At 39.6% G+C, this 19,056-nt stretch overlaps 1 protein-coding gene across 1 annotated transcript in view; it reads right to left on the reverse strand.

Moving 5' to 3' along the window:
- The window catches only part of TECTA (tectorin alpha), a 193,102-nt gene that overhangs the window by 81,402 nt on the left and 92,644 nt on the right, over positions 1-19,056 (reverse strand). The window contains exons 8-9 of the mRNA XM_089678642.1: positions 10,792-11,384; positions 4,035-4,608 (exon numbers count right to left, since the gene is read on the reverse strand). Coding sequence (XP_089534768.1) covers positions 4,035-4,608; positions 10,792-11,384 — 1,167 coding nt within the window. The remainder of the gene's footprint in view (positions 1-4,034; positions 4,609-10,791; positions 11,385-19,056) is intronic.

The raw sequence follows: 19,056 nt of genomic DNA on the forward strand, positions 1-19,056 counted from the left end.
ATTTTAGGCTTTCTTTTTTTTTACCTGGTGATCTGGCCAGTAAGTCTGTTGTTTTTCAACAGAACAAGCTGTCCTACAGATATATCAGTTAAGAATGTTGAGACAAACCATTTACCTCGAACAGGGGTGCTTACAATGATCAATTTTTATTTATTCATGTAAATTTTTTATCCCAAAAGGAAAACAGCTACAGCTGTAACTGATTATGTAAGTGCAGTTTTAGCTGGGGTTTGGCTTCGATATGTTAGTATATCTAAATCTGCTAGTGCACCGGCAATACATGCTTTTAGCAGGCCGGTGATACATGCTTTCTGAATTCCAATCTATGTATGGGAAAAGTGGTTGTACAGAAGTCGATCTACTGTTCGACTTCTGTACTACTAGCCTGTTTGACGAATGCCACTCAATCAGTGCAGTCTGGTATAGCCAGCAGCGCTGATCATTTTATTCTGACTGCAGGGAAGTGTCCCCTCCTTCAGAATAGCTCAGTGGGAGTGATTTCCCCATTAGCCTTGAATGTGTGGATGGGGGAATTGGGTCAATTTTTTTCATTCAACCTGCTGGTTGAACTAAAAAACAATGGAATCATCTATGAGCTGCTTTACTTTAGCAATGCTGCTGTCTGCTGTGCCCCCTGTGCTCTTTCAATCAGAGTGGGGCCACACTAATACAGGAGGTGTGTTACTTGCCAGATCTTCAGGTGAAAACATAGGGAAAAAAGCCTAAAAAAATACAGCCACCACATCTAATGATTGGTAAGCTGCAATACATTACATTTTTAGCTGTGGATTAATACTGCTTTAATAGTATAATTTTTTGTATTTTTTCAGCCAGACTAACTATGTAACTATTATAAGCAAATAGGCTGTGCACTTTGCATGGGAATTTTTCCCAGAGACTAGTGAATAAAGTGGAATTTTGCATTGCAACGAATACCCAAAAGAAGCAAAAAAAAAAACAGCATGATTGCTTGAACATAATTGGATGACTGAAGTCAGCAAAGCTTCACCTCATTTATTAAGCACTTTGCAAGTTCCCTTGCAAAGTGAACAGTTTATTTGCCTTTAGTAGATCCATTCCATTGTCTCTGCCAAAATCCCTAATGGTTGATGGCTGTATAACATACTGGAACATGGGGGTCCTCATTCGCATTAAAGCTGACAAGTAATACCACCCTTCCTTATATAAAAACAAAAAGGTATAATACACCTCTAATAGTGCATAACAAACTGCAGGCCTCAATAATTTTTATACTGCTGTTAATAAAAAAAATAAAATACAAGTCTGCTAGAGGGGTTAGTTTGCTGAAAATGCCATGATCTATCAGATCGTATTCTGACATCATTTCATGTTACGTGTTATGAGACCTTTAGACCTTGGTGTTTGGAATCTGAGAACTAATGCTTTAGCTAGAACTGGCTTTGGTCCACGTCAGATCTTAAAATGAACCTCGTTTTATCTTATATCCAAATCTATGCTGTCAAAAGAATTCTGTTAATACACCAGTCTCAATAAAGTGAATTTTCTGTAGTCACTAATACACTGTCATGTAATGCACAAAGTTCACCAAAATATATTGCAGCAAAAAATGTCCTGCACCAAAAACTTTAAAAAAGTACTTTGAAAATAACTTTTTTTATTGTGTTAACAAAATCAGCAAAACAGCATAAATATCAGAAAAAAAGCCAATGTTTCCAGTCCTCACTAGCTTTTTAAAGCCAAGGAAGTACAAATGCAAAACATCAACACATTTTAACAACTTTTTGGCCTGCAACTGTGCAAGAAATGAGATAGGCCGTCAGACCAATAATTCTCAAATATATATATACCATAGTTTGTAGCCGCTATAACTTTCCCACAAACCGATTAATATACGCTTATTGGGATTTTTGTTTTTTTTTACCAAAGACAAGTAGAAGAATACATTTGACCTAAATTTAAGAGAAAATTTGATTTTTTTTATTTTGTATTGGATATGTTTTACAACAGAAAATAGAAAGTATTGAGGAAATATCCAGCGGGAATAAGTTAAACATATGTTGGTGTTTTGTCTTTGTACTTTACTGGCTTGAAAAAGAACTAGCGAGGACTGAAAACATCGACAATGCCACCATTCTTAGAATGCCTTGTATTTTTTTCAGTGACTGGAGGAGGTGGAGGTTGTGATGTTAACACCCCGTCTGTCAGGACCTGGTTCACCTGATGGTGGCACTGTGGTTCTCTGGGTGGAGCAGCCAGCAGTTTCTAGTAATCAGCTCCACCTGGCCCTAGCTGCTAAGAGGGTACTTAAAGAGTAACTCCAATTTTATTGAGAAAAAAAAATCTATGTACATTGCAGGGATTTTAACACACTTTGTTACAGATTCCTACATTTTGTTATTCTGAAGAAATAGCTGTTTGTTTGTGTCCATGTGGAGAGAGAATCTCTATGGGAGTGGTTTTATAATTATCATTCAGCTGCTGCATCTTCAGGCTTTAATTAGGAAATTGGCAAGGTCTGCATCTTTAGATGTGATTTCCCTTTGGGAGTATCACATCAAAAAATAAATTTTTGCTGCAGGGGATGCCAAAAATTTGACTTGTATCTTAGTACAGACTTCTGGGTAAATCATTGAGCCAATCACACAAGCAGGAAATGACATTTCCGGGGGGCAATCTATACACCATCTGTGTAGAGAATGCATCCAAGTATATATATATATATATATATATGTATACATTTTTGCTATTTTTTACCACAAAAATGGAGTTACCCTTTAAGTCTCTCCTATGCTAGTTTTGCTTTACCTTGTCTGTTAGCCGGATTTTTCTGCTGCCAGACCTTGTTGCCAGTCACTCTGATCTTATTACTGCTTTGCACCCAGTACCCTGTTGCCTTGTTCCCTGCTGTCTCTGGTTCCTTTTCCCACTTTTGTTCCCCCTTTTCATCTGCTCCTCGAGTTTTCCCCTGTTCTGCGTGTATCTTATTTGTATATATTGTATATAATTAGCTAGAGTCAAAGTGATTCTAAAGGCATCAGGTTTTTTACCTATGTGCATTCTATGCATGAAGGTAAAACACTTTCTGTGTGTAGCAGCCACCCCAAACATTTACCTGAGCCCCATCCCAATCCAGTGATGTGCATGAGAGCCTCAGTTCTCTGGAGACTCTCATTCCTGATTGCCATTGGCTCCCACTACTGTAAATCACAGCCCATAAGCCAATTAGGAGAGGGAGGGACTTGGCCCCCCGGCTCTGTGTGTGAATGGACATGCAGAGCTGTGGCTCAGGAGTTCACCTGCTTGGGTGCCCCCATAGGAAGCTGCTTGCTCTGGGGGCACCTGAAAGGAGGGAGGGGCCAGGAGCGCCAGCAGGGGATCCTAGAAGAGGAGGAACTGGGATGCTCTGTACAAAACCACTGCACACAGCAGGTAAGTATGACATGTTTGGTATAAAAAAAAAAAGACTTTAGTATCACTTTAACTAGCTATAGTTAGTAGATTTTCTGTTTGTTAGGTTTATTATCCAGGTATTTTGTCTCTGGGGTTTTGTTTATGCATTTTTATGTTTGCTGTTTGCTGTTTGTGTGGTTGTCTTTCACTGTAAATAAATCTCACTTCAAATATGCATATGGTCTAGTCCCAGTTTCCTTGTGTAGCTACACAGATCTGGTCATCTCTACCGCAGATTCCTTATACCACCATGCCTCCTATTTCAATCAGAGATTGCTTTTATTCATTGAAAAAATACATGGTGTTCTGTAAATGGCAGCAGTGCGGAGAGAGTGACCCCCTGCGGTTACTTGGCAAAAGGGAAGAAGCTCAACACTGGACCCGGGACCTCGACTATCAATGCAGTAGTGGTGATTATTAAAGTGATTTGCATCTTCCTTGAGATTCGCTCAGGTATGGTCCAAGCTGGACCAATGTAACTATACAATTTCATGCTTTAGCTTCAACATGCCTGGCACACACAAATAAGTGTAAGTATACATTACTAAATTATCATGGTAAACTCTGCATTTTTAAGTAAGAATTAAAATGCATAAACTTACGGCAGAAGTTTCTACTCCTCCACTGGCCAACATCTACAGCAGCATTTTGGCACGCCATGGCATAACGACTAACAGAGTCACATAGCTCTGTCTGGTTACCTCCACTCTGGCACAGGCGAAACAGACAAGTTCTGTAATATGCAGATACATTAACAACAGCATGACAGTCCAGAAAAGAGCTGTTGCTTGGATCATTAATAATTCCACATTTGGAGCGACTTTTATAATACTTCAGTAGTTCAGAATCATTGTTGCAGGCTTTCAGTAAATCCCCACATTCTCCATTGCAGATCTCGTCAAAAGTTGTCCAACTCTCTAAGAATATGGCAATGTTATCTGTACACTTTCCATTTGGGAAGCAAAACTCGTCTTCACTGTTTCCATTGAAGTACCCACATAACCCTCCTGTACAATTGTAGTACAAGGTAGAAAGAGTGATGTGAAGCAGACCTTGGTCTGAATACTGTATTTTAACAAGTCCTTCAGATTCAATCACTGTTCCATTTCTGTTACGGTACATTTCCAGCTCACCGGAAGGCAGATAAAAGGGAAGTTCAATCTGAAATCCATTAACCTAAAAGATAAACATTCTTTTAAATGTGAAAATTAGTGCCGCGCTCCACTTAAAAGAGCAAACTATCAAGGATGTGACATGGACATTATGTTAAACTTTGGAAGAGTTATATGATTTTGGAAGCTTTGCATATACACATTTGCTTTTTCAGTGGAGCGCGGCACTAATTTTTGCATTTGTTAAGTGTTGACACATTTGTATGGATGTGTGTACTGTGCAAGCGATCTACTAATTTTCACTTAGATTGGCACAAATAGTTAATTGGGTACCATAGCAGCTCACAAGATTTCATCTTATACTACTCATTCTTTTAAATGTGACTATAAACTCAGTCAGATTCACCATTAGGCACAATAGGCCTGTGATTCTTTGGCAACACATTTCTTTCCTATTAACAAAAGACGTACATTAATCTCATTTGTAATGGGCTAGACGTTCGACATCGGCCATTTGTGTGTTTGCCAAAAAAGCAAACAGTAAGGGCATTCGGAGGGCTATTTGCCCACCACGCCCCACAATGCACTGCACCCTGACAGTGCATTGTGATTGGTCAAAGCAATGCACCTGACCACAGGGCCACAATCACAGTACATGAAGTTGTCACAAGGGGGCAGGGGTGACCCCGTTCCCTTGTGACGTCATCACTGTATTGAAGAACTGTCATCCCAGTGCAGCTGTCAGATGGCAGGAGCCAGCATCGAGAGCAGAGCATTTTTTTTGTTTGTTTTTGTTTGTTTGTTTTTTTAGGGTCGGCAGTGGTGGCGGGCATTGTGATTGATGTTGGATCTACTTTGTGGGACATTTTTTTGTTTTTAATAAAGGTCAAAGGCTGTCTTCTGTCATTTTTTACACTACACTTTTCTTGTTGTTGAATGAGTAGCGGTACCATATACCCCATACTCATTCACATGAGAGATGGCAGAATCTTGGGGTCCCCTTGTTAAAGGGGGCTTTCAGATTCTGATAAACCCCCTATTAATAGGCACCCACAAAGCACCTTGTCCTCATGTTGAGGGCATGTAGCCCGGTATGGTTCAGGAGGGGGGAGGCACTCATTCATCCCCCCACCCTTTCCTGACCTGCAGGGCTGCATGGGTCCAGTATTGGTTTTGGCGGGACCCCCACACCATTTTTTTTTTTAATTTTGGCATGGGGGTTCCCCTCAAAATCTATAAATGGGGGGTGCCAATGTGTTTTGTTTTGTTTTTTTTTTTTAATTGCTGGGCAATGTCGGCAATTCTTTTTTAAATTCAGCTGTCAGCAGGGAACCCTGCTGACAGCTGAAACATTACAGAATATTTTTAGTAGCTGTGTGGTATCATGCTGCATACTCAGATGCACTAACATACCACTTAGTGAATTGTCCCCTCTGTAAGTGAATTGTGAATTAGTGAATTGTCCCCTACCGCTGAGTTTGAATGTTCGATCTTGAACTGTACAGGGTGTGTTCAGTGCATCACTAAATTTCATATACAATTTTGTAACGTGTTTACACTGCTTTAAGCTACAGTGCCTTGAAAAAGGATTCATACCCCTTAAAATTTTTTCCACATTTTGTCATGTTACAACCAAAAAGGTAAATGTATTTTATTGGGATTTTATGTGATAGACCAACACAAAGTGGCACATAATTATGTGGAAGGAAAATGATAAATGGTTTTCAAAATTGTTTACAAATAAATATCCGAAAAGAGCATTTGTATTCAGTCCCCCTGAGTCAATACTTTGTTCAACCATCTTTCACTGCAATTACAGATGCAAGTCTTTTGGGGATGTCTCTACCAGCTTTGCACATCTAGAGAGGGACATTTTTGCCTATTATTCTTTGCAAAATAGCTCAAGCTCTGTCAGATTGGATGGAGAGTGTCTGTGAACAGCAATTTTCAAGTCTTGCACAGATTCTTAATTGGATTTAGGTCTGGACTATGACTGGGCCATTCTAACACATGAATATGCTTTGATCTAAACCATTCCATTGTAGTTCTGGCTGTATGTTTAGGGTCGTTGTCCTCTTTTGCAGACTTTAACAGGTTTTCTTCTAAGATTGCCTTGTATTTGGCTCCATCCATCGTCCCATCAACTCTACCCAGCTTCCCTGTCCCTGCTGAAGAAAAGCATCCCCTCAACATGATGCTGCCACACCCATGTTTATCGGTGGGGATGGTGTGTTCAGGGTGATGTGAAGTGTTAGTTTTCCACCACACATAGCCTTTTGCTTTTAAACCAAAAAATAAAATATTGGTCTCATTAGACCAGAGCACCTTCTTCCACATGTTTGCTGTGTTCCCCACATGGCTTCTCACAAATTGCAAAGGTGATTTCTTACGTCTTTCTTTCAACAAGGGCTTTGTTCTTGCCACTATTCCATAAAGGCCAAATTTGTGGAGTTCTCTACTAATAGTTGTCTTGAGGACAGATTCTCCCACCTGAGCTGTTGATCTCTGCAGCTCCTCCAGAGTTACCATGGGTCTCTTGGCTGCTTCTCTGAATAATGTTCTCCTTGCCCGGTCTGTCAGTTTAGGTGGGCAGCCATGTCTTGGTAGGTTTGTACTTGTGCCATACTCTTTCCATTTTTGGATGATAGATTGAACAGTGCTCCATGACATGTTCAAAGCTTGGGATATTTGTTTATAACCTAACCCTGCTTTAAATTGCTCCACAACTTTATCCCTGACCTGTCTGGTGTGTTCCTTGGCTTTCATGATGCTGTTTGTTCACTAATGTTCTCTAACAAACCTCACAGAGGGCTTCACAGAACAGCTGTATTTATATTGAGAATAAATTACTCTATTTACTAATTAGGTGACTTCTGAAGGCAATTGGTTCCACTAGATTTTAGTTAGGGGTATCAGAGTAAAGGGGGCTGAATACAAATGCACACAACAATTTTCAGATATTTATTTGTAAACAATTTTGAAAAACATTTATAATTTTCCTTCCACTTCATTATATGTGCCACTTTGTTTTGGTCTATCACATAAAAACCCAATAAAATACATTTACATTTTTGGCTGCAACATGACAAAATGTGGAAAGTTTCAAGGGGTACGAATACTTTTTTAAGGCTAGTTTCACACTAGTGCAGCTCTGTGTGGGTGCATTTGCACAGAAATGGGCTGATGTACCTAAGAGAAATGCAGGAAAATAATGCCCTATCCCATTTTTTAAAATGGACCCACAGGGAATTGCATAGTCCTGTGGAACCAAGCAGTTTACCACACCAGAAAATGTGCCCCATTTTCAGATGCATGGGGGTTCCATTAAGAATTAATGGCATCCCCATATGTTTACTAAAGAGCAGCAAGTTTTGCCTGCAGGTTTGGGAACACATGCAATTTACATAAACTCCCTCACCTGCAGTGGTTTGGACCTAGGCTAAAGCCCCATTCAGACTTGTGAATGGGACCATTTGCAATTAGGTGCAGGAGACCTAGCTGGGGTTCCCTGAAACTAATGGGAGGCTGACAGCTCCTGCAGCTATTTGAGGCCAATCACAATTAATCACTCATGCAGTCTGCGGTCAGGGACAACCATCTGCAGATAATTGCAGCATGAACAAATACATGCGAACAGCCACGAATAGCTGTGGGAGCTGTCAGACTCCAAATGGTTTTGATGGGGCTTCCTACCCACAACTAATTGCAGGGAATTTCACTTGGTCTCCTGCAGCTAATCACAAGGAACCCCATTGACAACTGTAAATGGGGCCTAAAGCAGGTGATTCTAGCAGAGATGTATTGCCACCAAAAAATGTATGTGGTAATGAAAATGAACCCTTCATATTTTATTTTGTCAAGCTAACCAATGCATAATGGAGATGCTATAATTGGTCTGGATATTTTGGGTTTAAAACCTCTGATCGCATTTCTCACAATTTGAGTATTTTCTTCAATTTGGAAAGTATTTATGTCACTCCTCCAAGAACAGTGAGTTTTATTTAGACATTAATAATGCTATTTGGTAGGTCTCTGCGAGAATCCACAGCAGTCAATGGTTGCATTATACTTTGGAATATGAAGATCCTCATTCACATTAAAATTGACAAGGCTTGTACTTTATGGTGTAAGACACCTATTGTAACCTCTACAGATGTACTTGGCTTATAACTAAGATAATAATATCCAATGTGTTGAAAAGAACTTTCGAAATTACAGTTATATACAGGAAATTTATATTTGCTAAACCTAGAGGACCTTTGTATATTATTATAGTTTGTTCTGTTCAGGCCAAGGCTGGCAATTTGACAACTTTGGAATTTGCCAAAAGAATTTGTATGGTTGAAAGTATTTATGGACTACTACTAGGAGCTTCTGTGGGCTGCACAAATTCAGATTTAGTAGGAACATTTGATTTTGGTCTACAAAGATTTTCAGCTCAGCAATATCCCTTCTGTACTGCTATTTTCCCATACTGTATATATTGATGGACTTTACTGGTGCAGGTGAGCACACCAATTTTTTTATTACTACCATTTTATTTTTAAAAGGACATGTATCAAGACTGATACTCATCAACAAAACCAATATGTGGTCATTACTCATATAGACAGATAATTTATTCTTATCAGATAGATATTCTTCAGTTCCAATATTTTCAAAGAGGTCACATATCCATTTTGCATATGTGCTTCCTCAGGACCTTCATTTAGAATTTGACGGAGTATGACCTATCTATAAGGCATACATTACAGTGTACTTCTATATTTGCATCAAAATTTTAAACAAAAACAAAAAGTCACTTGGTGAAATACACTGTAATGTATGTTTTATAGATAGGTCATTCTCTGTCAAATTCTAAATTAAGGTCCTAAGGTAGCACATATGTGAAACATGTTGGCCTCTTTGGAAATATTGGAACTGAAGAATATCTATCTGATAAGAATAACTGATCTGTATATATCAGTAATGACCACATGTTTGTTTTAATGATGAGTGTCAGTCTTGCCATCGAGACAACCACAGATTTTCCACAAAATGGAGACCAAATGCTTTAAGTACAAGATTTGCTTCTTAGTCTTATTCTGTTATTGGTCTGGGTTAACGCTCACCTCCAGTTTATTCCCCCCCCCCCCCCCAATCCCATGGGAGTCTATCCTCCACATAATTAGTCAATAAATATTTTTATCCAGCCTGTCTTCATAACTCTGAACTTTGTTTCAAGGCCAATAACTTCATTAGTCACTGGACAAAAGCTTAGTTCCTTCAGGCTGGCAGGAGGAGCATTCGGCAATGTGTTGTTTGTCTTGTGCTTTAGGACATCCTTCAAAGCTACATCTTCCAACTTCCCTTAGTCTCCAAACACATAGGGGATTATTTTCTAAAGCTGGAGAGTCCAAAATCTGGTGCATCTGTGCAGAGAACCCCATCAGCTTCTGAGGTTTATTGCCAAACCTTAATTGAACAAGCTAAAGTTAGAAGCTGATTGGATACCATGCACAGCTGCACCAGATTCTGAATCTGCCAGTTTTATTAAATCCCCCCCATAGAGTGTGTCAGCTTTTTTGGAGGGTTAGCACAGTATTTGGTGGTTTCCTGAGGCATTGAGATGAAGCCAGGATGAGAGGTGGGCAGTATTTTTGGAGGAGAAGTGTTCCTCATCACACAATGGCTGGGATGGGCAAAGCGGGATATAGAGAGGTGCTGCTTATATATAAATCAGGCATCAATAGGTTGAAAGAGGTATTGATCATCACTAACCCATGCAGGCTGCCATTATGATGTCAGTGCTGCCTAAACTAAAACTAAAAGTGGGTTTTGAGATGAATGGTCATTCAGTACATAGAAAGCAGAAAAAGATTACTGGTCTTCTCAACAGGAAGTGCCTGCAATCCCACTCTGTGCCAGCCAGAAGACACAATAAATGCAACTGCAAATGAAAGCCATAATATTAAACGTAAAAATGAACATGACATCCTGGGAGCAGACTTAAAATCCTTTTAAGAAAAATTGCTGGCAGGTACAATAAAAGCTCCTCTTCTGCCATCCAATAATATTTCTTCTGAATGTACGCTGTGCTTTTTTGAAGACATACTGTAATGTGTAAATATGCCATACGTACTTGTGCATTATGGCAAAAGTCCTGCAGATCTGCAGTGGACTTTAGTTCAGTTTAAGAAATGTTTTTTCCCTGGAGATGAGATTTAACATTAAATAAAATATAATTATATTATTTATGGTTACCTACCTTAATCTCTGAGGTGCTGCCTCCACCAATTCTTATCTCTTGCTTAGCCACCTGAATTCTTAGTGGTCTGAGCCAGTTGGGTCCTGAGTCTGGTTTCTTCTTGCTGATGTCAATCTCAATAAACTCTGTCTTTTCTGAGCAAGTCTTTAACAGAGTGTAAGAATATTCTAGCGGATAAGGAAAGCCGATGGAGTCAAATGTGTGTATCACCTGGTTTTGGCTTACAAGACATATACTTTCCCTTCTGGGGTAGCAGCCTTGATATCCATTTTCCACAGAGCAGATCTCACCATCTCGGCAGCTGGTGTTGAAGCAAACGATATCCCCTCCATCTTCACACCAGCACTGTATAGTGCAGTCTGCAGAGGTCCAGAAGGAATCACCAACCACATAATATTTCCCAGCCATCTCACAGCCACATTTGCTTATAAGAACACATGAGTCTGCGCTCAACACATACCCATTATCACACTCACATCCCTCCATGCATGGAGTGCTGCAGTACTGAGGAGCTGTGAGGTCAGAACAAGTGCCTGGACAGCTGCTTGTACACACTGAGTAATGGCTGAATTCTGGACACTGTATAGCTGAAGCTGCAAAGAAAACAGTAAAAAAAATAGATAATTTAAAGATTTATATATATATATATATATATATATATTTATATTATTACTAAACTAATATTTACTATTATTTAACTATACACATCAGAAGCAAGGGCTGCCAGACTGCAGACCTGAGCAAGCATTGAACTACATTTAGTAAGAGCTAAAATCTTAGGATTAAAACTATCCATCTGGACTCCTCCTGCACAATAAACCCAAGCCTTGATGAGGGCGGTGGGTTTTTTGTACAATACCTGAAATTAGTTGACTGTCCAATATTGAAAGACTTTAGTAATATGAAAAATAAAATAGTATCTGGATAGATACATTGGGGTTGATTTACTAAAAGGTAAATATACTGTGCACTCCAGGTGCACTCTAAGTGCACTAAAAGTGCAGTTGCTTTGATCTGAGGGGAACATACAAAGAAAAAAAAACAGCCTTTTTGCTTACACAAAATTGGATGAAAGAAATCAGCAAAGCTTCGCCTCATTTCAGAGCTTCCCCTCGTATCTAAAGCCACTGCACTTGCAGTGTACAGTATATTTACCTTTAGTAAATCAACCCCCATTGACTTAGTGCTCTCATCCTTTTACTCAACATAAGCTGATTAGCTCAGGAACACTGCTCCCTAGGCTCCCCCAGCCATTACAGAGCTGTCACAATACAGGAACCCCTCATCTGATTAGAACATCCATTGGGTTTGGAGTGCAATGTATATTTTCTGTGGTTTCATGTGCAGGACAGTGTTCCTCCATCCCAAACAGTAACAAAATACTTACAAATAATGCCTATAGGACTTTCCCAAGAAGTGTCAGACAATAATGAAAGAGTAAAAAACACAAATTTTTTATTAATTAAGCATGTTAAAAATATGTTAAAAGTACTCAAAATGCACTATAATCAAAAGTGGTTGAATAAAGTGGGTTCGGAGTGAAGTGCTCCACCATCCCAATTCCACAAAACATTTTATTTGCTTTGAATAGAATGGGGAAGGATTTGAACCCCGGCTGAGCTTTTACTGCAATCAAAGGCTGCTCCTACTAAATGTCCCAATAGCAATGATTTAACAAAACAGATTTTGAGAATAAATCTCCAACCAACATACAGAAAGCATAATAGTACATTGGAAAGTTCTAGAACTTTCAGTTTTTTGCTATGTCTATGTTTAAAATTTTCCCCCAGTTTATGCCTGATGAAACTTTTGCCACTGGGACAGTAAGTGAAAGGAAATTACTTTTGTTTCAGACAGCAGCAAAAACCTAATAGATAATTTAATTCATACTTCAATTTTTTTTGTAAGGCTTAAATTGCATAGCCAAAAAAGAGAAATCTAACCCTCTCAAACCTTTATCATTAGGCCCCTCATATGATTGCATTGGATGCCAGCCACAAGATGTAGGGTCTATTTATAAAGCAGCAGTATGGCCTTACAGCAGATACACTGTTGCTTGAAAAGAAAAAACAGTACATGCAAGCGTGTGTATGTGTGTATGTCAATGCTCCTTCCATTTTCCAATTCTTGGCACAGGAATTCTGTCCAAGGAAAAAAGAGGTGAATGAGGAGCCATGTGTCTAAAGGGAAAGGTGCTTCAATTCCTATACATTTTACCATTACATACCACAGATTAAAACCTTTGCATCAGTACTGAACCCTTCACTTTTAGATCTTGTACAGCAAGAGCTATAGATTGCCTGATATGCATTAGGTTAAGACACACCAAGTGCTCCATACATTTAGATACTTTTGTGTACTAAATTAAATAAAACACTCGATCTGTGAAAATTGAAGAATCATGTGGCTCATTCAGGGTCCTTAACCAGTAATTTTCTTGGCAGTGAGATTTTACTTTTCCAGCTGAGAGCTAAAAATCATCAGGACTGCATCTGGAATAGGAAGCCCTATGATATAATTCTTTGAAACAGAGAGCCCTCTCTGGCTTCACTCAGTAAATGTAGGATTGAAGAAATTGCAATGACTGGCATCCTACCGTTGCAGGTGGATTTGCTCCCTAAACCTATTTTATCATGTATTGGCTTTCCAAATCTGCATGTGTCAGCTGTAAGCAGACTTTAAAAATCTGTTCCATACTCATATTTCAGATTTTCTAGGAACCCACATGTGACGGAGATCAGAAATATTATTTTATTTTTGTGTTGAACTCAACAGTGTGTCAAGCAGTCAGCTTGTCAGCTTAATTAAATCTAGGAGTTCCTGTGCCCCGCAGGGGGTGGGAGATGAGGTTGATCTCAGCAGGAGGCATAGACAGCATGGTGTCCTGTGGCTGTGAAAAGCCAGGCGTGTCGGCTCCAGGGGCTAGAGGCTTGGTCAAACTGAAAGGACCATATAGTGTCCCTATGGTGGGAAAAACTCTCAGAATGTGCAGAGTTTGAGTTAGGATGGACAGAGCAGCTCATGGATGCAGGCATCGCTAGGAGATACATTGAATTGTGCTTTGCTTTTTGCACTGCAGGGACTTGTGGTTCTATATTGTGCTGCTTTCTGGACACTGGAACTCTTCTCTCCTTTCTGCTCTGCCTCCTTGCTGTGAGTCTTCCCCCCTGCTTGCTCCTTGCAACCTAGTGTGTTGTGAGAGGTCTTGTGCTGCGGCCAGACCCTACAGCCCCCTCTCCATCCCAGGACCCACGGACTTAATCCATAGCCTGCCAGAGTTCTGCCTCCCTGCTGTGTGCCAACCTGGACTTTAACCCATTGCCTGCCAGAGTCTGCCTCCCTGCTGTGTGCCAACCTGGACCTAATCCATTGCCCACCAGAGTTCTGCCTCCCTGCTGTGTGCCAACCTGGACTTAACTCATTGCCCGCCAGAGTTCTGCCTCCCTGCTGTGTGCCAACCTGGACTCAATCCATTGCCCACCAGAGTTCTGCCTCCCCACTGTGTGCCAACCTGGACTTAATCCTTGCCTGCCAGAGTTCTTTCTCCCTGCTGTGTGCCAACTTGGACTTAATCCTTGCCCACCTCCCTGTTGTGGGCACAGATGGTGCTACGGACTAATCCCCCTTGTTGCCTACCAGAACTCAGTGATCCTTGTCGTGTGCCCCACCCTGTGGCATGGACTTAACTTTTGTTTTGCCAGAACCTTGCTATACTCATTGTGTGCCCTCAAAATCACTCAATAAAAGCCTTGTGTCTCCCACTGCTCTCCGTGTGTGTTCTGTCCCACCTACACCTCTATTACACCACATATGGCATCATAAATATCTATAATTTTTCTCTTCAAGACACAAACAAATTGATGTATGAAAAGTGTGAAATAAGAAGAAAATGTGTTCTCATTGCAATCAATCAACTTCTAGCTGTCTTTTCTGCAATGCAGATCTCAGAATAAAACAAGGATTGCAACTGACTGCTACAGACAGTAAGAAATCATCTAACCAGCATACTTTTCATACATCAGCACTAGGGCAAAGAATGGCTTGTAGCTGGATATAGTTACGATATAGTGCTGTATATAGACACATAAACAGTACCATGGAAATATCGATGCTCCAGAAGGATCATATTTTAAGAGAAACATATAAAGGATGACATAACATCTGTGGCTGATAATCAGAATGTATACTGTATGTGTATCTCAAAAGATTGTAAATCCAATACTTTACACAGTAGTTTAAATTCACTCCATATAATCAGTTAATCCCAATGCTTCACAGACCAAGTTATTAATAAAAATTTAATTAGAACATAAGAACCGGTAAAAGGCTAAATAAATTCCAAAACTATGTTTTTATTAGAGCATGCTTAGATGTGATTTTAAGCTAGCTTCACACTTGTGCGGGTGGTTGCAAGTGCGGGACAGCATGTAAATCGCACCTGTTTCCACACTCCCAACTACCCACCCCTGCTCTTCCATCCATTCGTAATGGCACCCCCACACATCTAAAAATGCAGCATGATTTGGATTGTGGGAAATCACATAGTGCAAAAGCACCATGCGATTTCCCTGCAGCTGCCTTTTAAAAAAGATGCAGGAACCCTTTTCCTGCATGAAATGCAGGCAGAGCAGCCCATACATATTAATGGACTGCTGTGCCTGTGCAAAAGCAGCTTGCATAGCCACTTAGGTCTGAATCTAGCCTTAGTCAATACTACAATATAGATGTTTTATTTTGCTTTGCTTTTCTTTTCTGTAGCTGATTTGTTGCCTTCTTGTAAGGTGTAGATGTTTTAAGAATGTGGGAGGTTGTTAATGCAAAAAATATAAAAAAAAATAAGTGCACATGTACAGATACCACAGATCTAATACTGTATCATTAACCCTGATGCTCTGAAGTCTCCATTGTAGAAGATAGGAGACAAGTCTTTGGGATTAGGCTGTCTGGTAATCAAGCAGCGAGAGGAAGAGATTAAACAGGTTTCTTCTACTGCTTCTGAAATCAATGAAATAATAATTTCAAAACTTTGTTTAAATGTGTAAGTATGTTGAATTTAGTATATTTATATACAAAATCTACTTATACATCCAATTTTGCATATACAATACAAAAACCTTTGTTGTTATTGTTCTTTCATACATTCGTATATCATACATAATTCTTTAAAAGAAGGACAAAAGTTTTAATTTCAGATAAAACATTTCCTAGCAGAAAACTTTCACTCATTCAGATATGAAACAAGAAAAATGATCGCTAATGTGTCACCATTAGTCATTAGAAAATAGAATGAATGTTTTTTGAAAAACATTTTCATACAAAAGGCTAACTGCATGGCCAGCTTAACATGGTCTTCCCAAGGCTAAAAATTCCCAGAGTTCTTCCTAACCTAAAAAAGTCATTTGAGGTTTGTAGTTTTGCATAACAAGTCACCTTTAAAGAAGATTGAGTTAAGGATCTAAAGTAATTGTGCATAAGATCACTAACAAATATAAATATATATTTTTTAATCATATAACCCACAATGTTCGGCACTTGCTTTGACTAGGAGTTTTGGGTTGAATGGTTTATAATTTACATCAAAGCCTTAAGTATAACTAAAGGCAAACCATTTTTTAATTTTGGATAGAGTGTAGAGGGATTAGAACGCCTGTCTGTTTTTATTGCTGTCTGTGCCCTTGTTAAGGAGATTCACCCTCTCTATTTGTCATGTTTACCATTAACTTCAAAAGTGAAAGTTAAACCCAAATTGTTGGGTTGTCCCCAGAAAAGTTATAGAGAGGAAATCCTCCAGTATGGACACTAGTTCTGGTGACCTGGGGGTCCCCAAGGAATTCCCCTAATTTGCAGGGATTTCCTCTCACTTCCTATTTGACTATGGTACAGGAAGTGAAGTGAAATAACAGCAATGAGAGACAAAGGGCAAAAAAATCTGATAGGGGTTTTAACCCTCCCTTGCTCTATCGAAAATGGAAGAAAACGTTTTGACTATAGTTCTACTTTAAGATCTTATACAGTACTGAGTTGACGCAGAAAAACGCTGGGGAACTCCTGGGTAAATGTTATTTTCGTGCACTGGCTGCTCTTCTCTTGCAATTTCTAACCATCAACTTAGTCCCTAATTGTGATAAGTCGAATGTACCTGGGTTCAGTTCAGGATGGGTTCACCGAACATTAATGAATTTGGAGTGCCGGATCTGAACCCCAATGAAGTATATAATGGTAACTATACAGCTGGGATTTTAACATCATAATCTTTACAGCATAGATGTTGATGGACCTATTTTGTGAGGTGACTTTGTTGGATTTTTTGCAATACAATTTTGTAAGTGCAGTGCACTGTTTTATGTGTTGTTTTATATACAACAACATTTTTTGTATCAAATACAATCTTAGGTTTTCATAGATTGTTTCCTATTAGAACATTAGGAATTGTGTTAAACATTTGGTTGTTTCCCTTTATCGTTGTTATTAACATGCTGGTTAAAAGGGATTCTATGTTAGTACCTTATTTTTCTTATATTCTTATATTTCATTGTTGATTTTCCAGTGAATACAGATTCCAGTGAACGTTTCAAAGGTACATATGTGGGAATGTAACCGGGAAAGCTACTGGTATTTCATGCCATCTGGAAGCCAGTGAATATGCCTATTGTAGTTGACTGGTGTAATAGGAAGCCCTGTTGTGGCTGTTTAACACAACCTGTTTAATCTTTTGTCCTACACCGAGTACCATCTAAAAATAAAAATTACCTTTTACAAATTGTAGGGACAGATGACAGATTACAGTCTGCATAGAAAAACAGCAGGCAGCAGGAGGCTATGTACTGACCACTCTTGTCTTACAGTACTGAATGCCTGGGTTATAATAGATAAAAACCCTAAATGGATAGTAATTAGTATTCTAAAGCTGTCAGGGAATGCGCCCATCTATGCATGGGCGCAGAACCCGTTAGCCCAGCTCATGGCCAATTGGCAAATGTGTGTGCGCAATCACGCACACAGGTGCACAACGGCACATTGGCGCAAGGCGGGCTATTTAAGCTGGGCTAGTGCCTTGCATTAGTGCTGTTTGGTCTTATACTTCTGAGCACCCATGCATCCTGTTACCTGTCATTCTGTTGCTGATGTAATCTGTTATTGACCCTGATAGAATGCTGCCTTTACCGACCCCTGGCCTGCCCTTTGACTATTCTTCTGCCTGCCATTTCTGCTTACTCTGCCTGCTGGTTGCTGACCCGGACCGCCTGACCTTGCTTTACTCTGATCCTGCACCTGAACCGACATATCCTTGCCAATATCCTGCTCCTGCACTTCTGCCTGATTGTCATCTGCCAAGCCATCCTGCTTACTCTACCAGTGTGCCATCCACCAGCTGCTCCTGCATTCCTGCTGTACGTCAACATCCATCCACAGAAGTCCTATCAGGCACTCGTGCAGCTCTGTGCTCTGTTACTCCTTGTTACTCTACCAGGGACCCTGAGCCAGAGCTACAAGGGAGGCCCTCCTCTGCACTTCAGGTTCTACCACCAGGTACATTACAAAAGCACTGAATATAATAAACATTTACCATGTTTGTTTTTTTAATTTTTTTTCATTCTTTTTGCAACTCCGAGATGATTATCTATTGTAAACTCCTTCAATCGCTTCCTGTTTACATACACTTGCTCTTCTTTCATCTCAAATACTAATGGACATTAAGGAACATAGCAGAGCATAGAACAATGTTAATGTTATAAAAATATCGCCATATGAGCTATGAGATTTGTTAGTCACAGGATTTGATTTGATGCTACAAAAAATCATATGCAATCAAAAGTAACTACATTTTCTGTTTCCTCTCAAACTTGAGTAAAGCATCCCATTTAGATTTTAAAGTACACTGTTTATTTTAAAGCTGCCACTGACAATTCAAAGTTTGTTTGGTTTAGCAGGGACTGGCCGAATTTCGATCCAGGTGTTGGCGTCCCTTATCAACAGAAGTTGATTGGTAGATCGACTTCTGAAATAGGAATGTTGGAAACCTTTTTTTGGTCAGCACCTACAACCGCTGATTAGTATACTCTGACAGTGGAGAGTACCACTGTCAGAATACAATGTCCTAGGGGGCCTCACTTGTGTGGATGGAGGAATCCTTTTGTATTTTTCATTCAGCCCACTGGCTGAACAAAAAAATATGACCCATCTATAGCCAACTTTAGTGTATTCCCTGTCACAGCCAACCATTTCTATATACACAATGAAACAGTGTACAAAAGCATCTTATCT

This window comes from Staurois parvus, unplaced genomic scaffold (assembly GCF_062004578.1).
Source record: "Staurois parvus isolate SC_StPar_1 unplaced genomic scaffold, SC_StPar_1.0 ptg000207l, whole genome shotgun sequence".
NCBI lineage: Eukaryota > Metazoa > Chordata > Amphibia > Anura > Ranidae > Staurois > Staurois parvus.